The following is a 10,321-nucleotide window of genomic DNA, read 5'->3' on the forward strand; positions in this document are numbered from 1 at the left end:
CATTTTGGTGACCGAATAATTGGACTCGCATTGAGCAGTGACTTACTCCATGAGCAGCCTCAATGACTTCAGTAAGACTCTTCACAGAATTAAGGGCTACTCAGCAGGAGTAAGGTAACCGCTTCTAGTCCTTTGACCCCAAAGGGGCAGTGGGTGGTTCAGGAGTTCATCCCAGGGACAACAGCACAGTATGGTACCCAGGTGATCTGCTGGGAAAAGAGCTGGCAAAGCTGAACTGGCCAAGGGCTGTTGTGGGAAAAGGAGGTGCTTGGAGTAGCGAGCCTGACCAGCCACTATAGCACCAGGGCACGGTCTTCCTCCCCGCATTGCATGTCAGAAGCGACTCCAGCAAGAGTAATGGAGTTACCCCCAGCGGAGGCTGACACAATCAGGCCCCTTGTCTAATCTAGAGGACACCTGTTTATACCGGGGACACTTTTCAAAAGCACTGGAGTGATTGAGGAGCTAGAATCCTATTGAATTTCTATGGCATCTTGGGCTAAAACTCTCAAAAGCTCCCAAATCACTCAGGCGCTGGTGTCCCCATTTCTGCCAGCTTTGTAAAGTTAAACAGATGCCAGCCCTGGAGCAGATCATCTGCCTGCAGTGCCTGTCATTTCTCCTCCCTTTTTGTCCCCGCAGTGCTGTTTTCATTCAAGCCAACAGGAACCCTTACAAACTAGCTCTAAGAACAGCCAATCTATTAAAATTGCTGCACCAGTAAGAAAACAGGACACCTATTCTTTCTCTATCTTGCCATCATTATGCAATTTAAAGTCTCCAACTGTTCAAGTCATTTCTTTCCCCCCTTTAACGATTGGAAAGTCCAGAAGCAGCAGCCCTACAGGAGATAAAGACTAGGAGATTGCAGGATTGATTTATTCAGTGCTCAGAGCAGCATGAAAGTGATTGAGCGCAGTGCTTTGATTTCTCTCAAGCTGATCAAATGCTGGACTAAGGAGGACACAGCAGAGTTTTACACGGTTGCAAGACAGACCCCCAGGGATGGATTCAGCCTGGAAATTGAACTAGCCTTCTTCAAAGACAATAGTTCCTCTGGTGAAGTTCAATGTCTCAGTACAATGAAGTGAAGAGAAAGGCAGACTTAGAAGACTGAATTTCCCACCACCTCTAGCTGCACTTCGCAGGCCTAATCTAACCCCCATGAAGGGCTTCTATTGACTTCAATGGAGCTTGACCCTACACAGCAACGAAGTCAAGCTTTATTGCAAGCTGGATCAAACTCTTGGGCCCTGAAGAGTCTTTTCCAGACTCCAAAAGGAGCAGAATCCATTCAAGCGGTGTTCTTTTAAGGCCCTGTGGCTCATCCACCACATAATGGGTGCTTTACTTGCCAGTATTGGCTGCAGATGGGTCTTCCATTGGGTGTGCCCTTGCATCCCTCCCTCTTTCCAAAAATGATCAGAGTCTGACAGACTGGCTAGCACTGCCGGTTATGACAAGAGAACGGTTTAATGCTTCGCACAGGATTGAGCCCACCTCAGTTCCTCGCTTTCTCAACTTGCACTTGAAAAGACAAGGTATAAAAACAAAACCAACAAAGCAGTCTGTGGATGCAGAGCGTGTGACACTGGATGCAGATCGGCTATTGCTCTTCCACTCCAAAACCTGTTCAGTGGAACCACCAAATCCTGCTCCCTCTTGCTTCTTCACGCAACAAAATTATTTCCAACACCCCATCTATCAGTGGCAATCCAGCCTTTTAGGCAGCCTACCTCTAATGCCTATAGGCATCAGAGCACCTTCCACATTTTCGCCCAGCATATCTCATGCACCCCCTGCCCTTTGCTCATTTCGCCTTCCCTCACTCTCCTTCCATCCTAAGCCTTTGAGCTTGTGGCCAGGACATCTGCCTGAATTCTCCATAGTTCCTTGTGCCATAGCTTGATGATTATTCGCCATCAGATTGCAAGAAGCCACACTTTGCCCTCATTTAGGAGGCTGCAATAGTGCTGAATGAATCCAGTAGTATGTTGCACGTCTACCGCAGCTTGCAGCAAAGGATCTCAAAACACTTTGGAAAACTTGCCTCTGTTTAAATAGCATTAGATGGTGTTTGCCTGTATCACATGGCTTGGCATTCGTTGACCAGCTTGCTTATTTATGTGAACTGTCCCATGAACTTGGTAGAGAGATCTGCTCCAATCAAGGTGTGACCTAAGCCAATTAACCATACAATGGGAGAGAGAATTAAACCTTTAGGCCAGATGTCCATGCATGCCTCAAGCCGGTTAGTACAACATTCATGTGCAATGGAAGGCAAATGAAGTAAAACAAAAGTGAAAAGTGCAGTTCAAACGAGGAAGTTGGCATTAGGATTATTCTGAGAGAACCTGTGAAATCAATATCTTTTTGTAGACCCAATGATTTCCGATAAAAGACAAATATTAATACCTAGCTCTTATCTAGCACTTTTCATCAGTAGATCTCAAAGCACTTTACAAAGGTAAGTAGCATTAGCTCCATTTTTAAAATGGGGAAACTGAGGCATGGGGGGAACGTGACTTGTCCAAGGTCACCCAGCAGGTCAGTGGCAGAGCTAGGAATAGAAGCCAGGTCTCAAATCCCAGTCTGTTGTGCTATCCACTAGGACATACTGCCTTCTCTATAGAGGAGGCTGGCCTAAGGATTATTTGAGGATGTTATGTCAAGCCAGCAGGTGGGCCAAGAAGGAATAAACCAGCCTGCAGTCAGTTCCATGCTGTGGAAAGAGACAGTAGATTAATCAGTTACTGACATATGGCCATCAGAAAGCAAGATGTATTCCCACCCTGAGATAGATTTTGCTGCAAAGACAACAGAAATACAGGAGCTACTGGGTAGCCCCTGTTGCTTTGCCCAATTATGAAAGAGACACACACAGGCACTCAATGACGAGGAAGTTCTGGAAGTGTGGCTCCATGGAGTAACCCAGTGGGGATCAGCCTTTCCCAAGAGAATAAATATGGGCCTGACTTGAATGGTTTACAGCCTAATACAAAGGGCAACAGTTTCAGGAAGGGAGGGTATGGGGCCATCACGGCTAAAGAGGCCCGTTAAGGATAGTTTTGAAGGAAGAGTGTAAAATGTATATAGCAAACATAACAGATCAAAATTCAGAGTGCAGAGACAATGGTACTGCATGTTTCTTTGTGACTATCGATGGTAACTATGGAAACAAGCCCATCATTGAATGCAATCCAGTATCAATTGATTCCTTGCCTCTGTGCCCCCCCCCAAACCACCTGACTGCTTGGGGGAATTGCCGATGGACAAACACGTGCGAGAGCAGATGGTGTTTCACTGGAGCTCAGAGGCAGCAGAGGGAGGGTTAATTACATCCATATGCACATTGGGCCCAGGGGCTGGAGTCCAAATGTGGTTTCATGGGAGGGGAAGTTAGTGATGATTTACTGAGATTTATTAACCTTTACCAGCTGAGTTCCTGTGGGCACAGACAATACAGAGGAAAAAGAAAACTCCCATGGGTGTCTCCCTCTGGGCTCCCTCTCCATTTTCTGCACTGCTGGGCACAGGTCAGAGAAGGATGACTAATGTGACATTTTTACACTTAAACTCAGGATGCCTAGAGTTAATAACATGAGTCACACAGGGATGCATGTCCTGTACATGTGCTCTTCCAGTGCCTTTCATCCGAGACCCTCTAAGTGCTTTCCCAACATTGGAACCAAAGGAGGAACGCAACAGCCTTCCCATTTTCCAAATGGGGAAATGGAGGGACAATGAGGTTAAAGGGCTTGATTTTTAAAGGGCTCCTGCTGACGTGTAAATGATTGCATCATATTCCAATGGCAGAGAAATAGGCAGAGTAATTCATCCCCTGCCTCCCAGAACTGGTGGTCACCCCAGACTTCACTTGTTTCTGGTTAATTCATGGCTTTGCTTGGGAAAATTAAGCCCCCAGTCCCTCTTCTCAGAGCAGAATGCAAACATTCAAGACATACACATCTACCCATAGTACATCATCTCCTAGGCTTTAAATAGTCATACACTGTCACCCCCATCAATGGGTGTCTGCTTTCCAGATTGACCATGGGGTTGGGAGCCAGGAACTCTTGAGTTCTAATTCTCACTGTTTGGCCCTGGGCAAGTGACAGTGTCTCAGTACAAGGATACCTCCACCAGCCCTGCAAGGGGAACTATGAGAAAGCATAACTGCAAAGTGAGAGTTTTACTCTCAATGACTATTCTCAACATGGATGTCTAGACATGGATTGTGACAGTGAATTGTATTGTCTAGAGACCACCAGACATTCTTCTTTGAAAACAGAATATACCTTTTATAGTATGATGCAACCTTAAATCGGTGGAATTGGAGTTATACCCAGACACTTGCACATTTTGCAACAAATAATGAATTTGCAACCTGCCCTTCTGTTCTTAAGATCCACTTCTGGATTATAGTGAATTATGTCAATCCCACGAGAGAAAGCAAGGGATTTAGAAAATTTTCACCCTGGTTTACATGACCAGCAAAGGATCAATTTACACAGAAGTTTGGGGAAACATTTAGGAGCACGGTTGAGAAGGACAGGCAAGACTACCAGCCCCATAACAGTCACAAACTGATACTGCACTTGTGCTTTAACATCATTAGTATCCAAAATGCCACAAAGAGGGTAGGGAGATTGGAGCATTGATTCTACACTGGTGAAGAACCAAGACACTGCTATTTTGACTGTAAGCACTATGGGGCAGGGATGGTCTTTTTTCTGGCTGTGTAGAGCACCTAGCCCAGTGCGGTCCTGGTCCATGACTATGGCTTCTAGATGGTACCGCAATATGAATAGCTAATAATCAGCCAATAATTGGGATAGCTTTGCATCAGGACAGCAAACCGGAACACAAAATCTCTATTGGAGGCAGGCACACTTAACAAAACAAAAAACACACAATGTTTTGCTGAACCTGTTCTTAGTCCAATGACAATGAAACATGAAAGGAGAGGTTTGTGCAAGGGAGAGGCGGTATCACAAACCTGTTCCACAGTACTTGTCCCTCTGAATATTTTCTACTGTTTTGGTTCTAGGTGAGGCAGCAAAGAACAACAATTTGCAGAGGAGACTGAACTAGGGCTGGCTGGAAAACAAGAATTCTCTTTCATGAAAAAGCTTTGAGACTTTGACATTTGAACACCAGACTTTTTTTTGTGAGAAACACCCCACAATAGCCAATGATTCAAGACTTGAACCTGGGTCTTCCACATCCCATGGGGGTGGCCTAATCCCTGGGCTGTTGGCTACTCTGGGGTGTGGGTTTGTGTTTCCCCCTCCAGAAATTCCAACCTGGACCTGAGAAACCTTCCTATGGAAAATTGTCAAAATAAGGTTTCAATTTTTTATTAAAAGTAATAAAATAAAAATCAGCATTTTCTAACAAAAACATTTAATTAAAATCCCCAGCCAGCTCTATTTAGGGCCCATGATTCTTTGCATGAATGTACAGACCTTTGCCGCCGGTGGTGTCCTTCCAGAGCAGAGTTCTCCATTGCCTCAGAGTGAATTATATTAGACGGAGATAAGCTGCTCCACATGGAAATCTGACTGTAAAGGGGGAAGGAGGGGTACAGATGGTTAGCAGGAGCAAGTTAAGGTAGTCCATTTATGAGCAGTAGCTGTCTCGTCATGTCACAATTTCTAACCAGCCTTTAATCAGAAGGGCTGGAGTCGTGCTCCTGCAGTCAGCAGTGCTCACTGGTACCAGCTCTATTTCCTCAATAAAACACAGCGAGAGGGAGGGGAAGAGACTAATCATTTCAAAACAACTACCGACTGTTCCATGCAGCTGAAACAAAGCACAAGGGAAAGAGGAAGTGAAGTACCTAGCACACAATGCAGCAGTCTAGAATTCTTTTGGAGGAACAACTGTTCTCCCATTCCCTCCAGCAGATTTCAAGTATCATTGCTACACTGGAACCTGCATGCTTTTATTGCTGTATTTGCCTCCCCAGTCAGAAGGGCCCGCACCATTCAAGCATGGTTAACTCTCCCATACAGACCTTGACAAAGGTATAAGCCAAGGGAAAAAGCTCAGTCTCCGCAAAGTAAGGAATTTGGGTTCGCCTTGAGGTCATCTGCCTACATTCTATTGATCTCCCCTTATTAGTGGATTGTCTTCTCACCTTTAATTTTCTTCAGGCATCTGATAAGTGTGGAACTCGCTTGTGGCTGAGCGAACAGGCAACATACCTGAGGACTGCAACATCATTCCACGGGCGGACACTGGATGTAGAAAACTACCTGCTACCCTCAAGGCTGCAACAATAACTTGTACTAAGGTCCCATACATTCCCCCAAAGCAGGTTCTTACCTGAAAGCATAGTGCCAGTTGCTACTACTCTTAAAAACAGTCAATCCAATCCCTGATATAAGACAGGGATGACCACATGGAGTCAATATCAGATCTCTAAAGCTTTGAAGTTGCCGCATTATTAGATAAAAATCAAGACTTCAGTCTGGAGCATAATTCAAACGTAGCTGGCAGTTTAGACTCCTTGCCAGTCCAGTAAGGCTGGTGAAGAGTACTGTGTCCTTTAGACAACAGCACACAAGCATGGAAGCTAATAAAGGCTTCTCCAGCAAGCTGGAGAAACAATACACATGTTGGATCAACTGCTAGGGATCAGAAACGTAGGTGAGTAGCTCTGTTGCAACATTGGCTCTTTTCAGCTGTAGGTGAAATGTGACAGGGTTCTCTGCGTTCTTGGAGAGCAGAAGTAAAGTCGTCAAACCTGCTGGCAACTGTTCTCCACACAAAAATCCTCTTCCTTCCTTTTAAACAAACTCAGAAATTAGTTTGGCCTGGACTTCTGGGTGCAAGAATGAACTTCAGGGGTAAATGAAACGTAACTAACTTCTACAACCCATCCCTTGGGCAATAGAAGACAAAACAGTCTCAACACATTATTCAACACAACCAGTGACCATGTGAGATCAGGCCCCAGCAAATAGGAGGACCTGAATAGGAAGCAGGGCAATAAGTGTTTTCATACATGAAATGCTCACCTGTCATATGATGCCCTGTTCAAGAGGCTCTGCTCTTTGCCACTAGCATATTCAGATAGGGATTTTCCATACCACATCAGAACAAAGGCCCACCTAGCCTCATCTCACCTCCAAGACTGACCATTACAAGAGGCTTCAAGGAAAGGTGGAACACTCCTGTAACAAGACAATACCATAATCTATACAGGGGGAACCCAGGCAGTTACAGTAGCTATTATTCATGCCTAGTTTTTTTTGTTTTGTTTTTTTAAATTGTAAGGAGCTTTGTCTCAGTGAATTATGAAGAGCTCCCCAGGTTAATAATTCTGTAAAAAACCTTACTTTTAACCACTTTTAAAAATTTACCTTAAATTCAGCAATATTCCCCTTGCTATTGTGTTATGAGAAAAGGTAAAATTAAACCTCCTAAATGAGCTTCTCTAGGCTATCCATCCATATGCCCCTGTGTCACTTCTTATCCCTGTCTTCTCTAAGGATTCCTAAAGCTTTTAAATCTCTTTATAGATGCTGTTCCAGAGCTATAATGATTTTCATTGGCCTCTTCTGGAGCTTTCCATTATTGCTGGATCCCTTTTGAGACAGGGTGATTAGAGATGAAGATAGCCTCCAATGGGCAGATGTACCATTAAGATTTTTATAAATAAAACAGCATCAATTAGTCTTCATCCCTTTATTATAACCCAGCATTTTGTTCCTCTTGACTGATCAGTAGTTTTCATTTCACCCTTTATATTATACATTTCAGCAGTTGCTTTAAGCAAATAGGTTCTTCCAGCCAACAAATAGATGGACAAGGAAAAATGTGTGTAGAATTAAGGTTCCTATGTCAACCTTTAAAATCTTTACATTTAACAACATTTTGCACGTGAAGTGTATTCTTCCCAGACACAATTTCAGTATAATTGTTAGTGAGGAACTAGCTTGTACGATATCACTCAATTATTGCAAAGGTACTAAATGCTGCAAAGTGAACTCTGCAGTCTAAATAAGAGCAGTTCAACGAATAGCTGTGTTTTGAGCATAGAACAAGTTCATCACTAGGGCCAGCAGCTAGTTTGTAAAACATTAAGCTTTGCTCTGATCACAAGAGCCCTGTACTATCTGATAAGAGAGCTGAAGGAAAGGTTCACATACCAGGGTCATAAATATCAGAACTGAATTCAGCTTTTTGCCTCTGGGTGTGCAAGCATTGTGAAGGTTTGGCAATTGACCACAGCTGACCAACCTACTCCTTTTACTCATTGCTGAGGCTTTTGGCCATTCCTTGCAGATTCTATTAGTAGATGCTTCAGATCCTCGATCAAAGACTGCCACACTAGTTTCCTTACGACCAATACTGTCAGACCTTAAGGCAGCAGTTCCAAATCCAGTCTTTGTGCTAGGAACTTCAATAAATTTAACACAATCTGGTTTTCATCTTGACAGCAATTACTAACTACTCAAGGGAAAGCAGTACATATTTTTACTATCTTTGGATATTTTCCTAGTGCTTCATCAGTTCCTTCTGCGTCATTCAAAAATGCAAAGAGCAACACACTGCTTATAAATCTAGGATCTATTTTTTTTTTTTAATATGAACGCATTAAGAAGGAAAAGAACAAAGTTATATCTGATAATGGTGCACACTTGAGTCTTCATTGATTGTTCTTGATTCTCCAGTCACAGGATTGAATAGCCTCAAAGATGATAGCGTGAGATTGATCTTCTGAAAACTCTTTAGGTAACGAATGCTCAGTGTTTCCTCTGCTTCATATAAACTACATGCCACAGAAATCAGGAATAAAACTTTATTGTTTTAGGATTTCTTGCGTGTCCAAACTAATCAGTTGTGTGTCACAGGATGTTTAAAAAAAGAGGCTAACTACCTTTAACCATTTGTAACCGCAACCAATCAGAAACTGGCTTCAACCTAAGTTTCACTGGAATGAGGCCAGAGCCCCATAAACTTGGGGCAGGAGAAGGCGAACAAACAGAAACAGTTTGCATTCCAAACAGAAAAATAATTCTCAAATTGATATAATGTAAAATCTGAAAAAGGAGAGAAGTTCAGAGCAAAGTACAGTCACAGAAAAACACCATGAGGCAAGTTGCCAGAAAAGGGCTGTGTCAGTGTATCACATGACTATGTCTTCATTCTAAATTAAACAAACAGGCTTTATGGAGAACTGACAGAAATCAGTGTTCTAGGACCACAACTGTTTTTGAAATTTCATCATTTGATAAATTAAAAAATATTCTTTAACATCCAGCTTTTCTTCAGCTTAAGTTTGTTTTCTTCTATAAAATCCCCCTTCCAGGTACATACTAAATGAAGATTCAGAATATCAAGAAACCCACTTGATTTTCATGTTGTAAAATATACAGAGAATAGGGTCAGTTTCCTTTTCCCTCCCACCACTCCCTTGACCTCTAGGCATAGGAATCCTCCTGCAAGAAATTGCCTTGTACTTTAAGAATTAATGAATCAGATCAACTTGGAATACCAAGTCTATGTTAGGTTTAAACACAATTGGAAAATCTTATATTAATTCCATATTGCTCTCCAATCTCATGAAGAGAAGCATCTTTAATGGAATATTTCCAAAACTGCACAATCCAGATCTGCATAAACCAGTTTTTCTTGTTTCCAGCCTGTGGACTTCCAAGCCCTCATGCTGAAACAATGCAGCAGTGAGAGGCAGTATGAAAACCAAGACAACTTGTAGGCTATCAAACTGCTACATCTCAGCATCCAACTACAGTAAACTTCAGTGAAGACCCAAACATGGCTTATGGAAAAGTTCCAAATTTTATTTAGGAACAGTTCTGCCCTTTTTTTTTTTTAAATTAAAGACAGCGATATGAAATTACCTGCATTTCAAAAGCATCCATCACCATAGCATCTGGGCAATCTTACAAAAACGTAGCCTAGTACAAGAGAGGATCTTGTTGCTTAAAAATCCACTGGGCTCCTGTTACTTATTCCTCGTCTTAAATTATTTCCATAACAATCAAATGCAATAGCAAAGTCAGAAGACTGAAGATGAGAAATAAGTAGGAGATCAACTCCAGACAAAGATCATCTTGTTTTCAGGCAAGCCTGCTTAAGTGAGAAGAAAGGAAATGAGCATGTAGGATAAACAAACAGACTGTCAGTTTTCCATGAAGACTGAGAGCAGCTCCTTTTAAAACCACCCATGAGCAACTAAGTTCCCAAGAACAGCCTTTTCGGAATGGGTTCTATACTGTAGTTAGGCATTTACCCAGATGTCCCAATGAGGAAGGATTACACAGATGCTGCAATGTGTAAATTCAGA

General features: G+C 42.7%; 1 protein-coding gene across 2 annotated transcripts in view; it reads right to left on the reverse strand.

The window, feature by feature from the left end:
- The window catches only part of EVPL (envoplakin), a 52,836-nt gene extending 42,591 nt beyond the window's left edge, over nucleotides 1–10,245 (reverse strand). The window contains exons 1-3 of one of the 2 annotated variants that reach the window (XM_073310644.2): nucleotides 9,876–10,245; nucleotides 7,026–7,181; nucleotides 5,469–5,564 (exon numbers count right to left, since the gene is read on the reverse strand). In XM_073310644.2, coding sequence (XP_073166745.2) covers nucleotides 5,469–5,564; nucleotides 7,026–7,102 — 173 coding nt within the window. In that variant the 5' untranslated portion in view covers nucleotides 7,103–7,181; nucleotides 9,876–10,245. Of the gene's footprint in view, nucleotides 1–4,999; nucleotides 5,101–5,468; nucleotides 7,182–9,875 lie in introns of both variants that reach the window. The other variant, XM_073310646.2, reaches the window with a different exon arrangement.
- Nucleotides 10,246–10,321: the final 76 nt, after the last annotated feature.

Source organism: Lepidochelys kempii, chromosome 14, assembly GCF_965140285.1.
Source record: "Lepidochelys kempii isolate rLepKem1 chromosome 14, rLepKem1.hap1, whole genome shotgun sequence".
Classification (NCBI taxonomy): Eukaryota; Metazoa; Chordata; order Testudines; family Cheloniidae; genus Lepidochelys; species Lepidochelys kempii.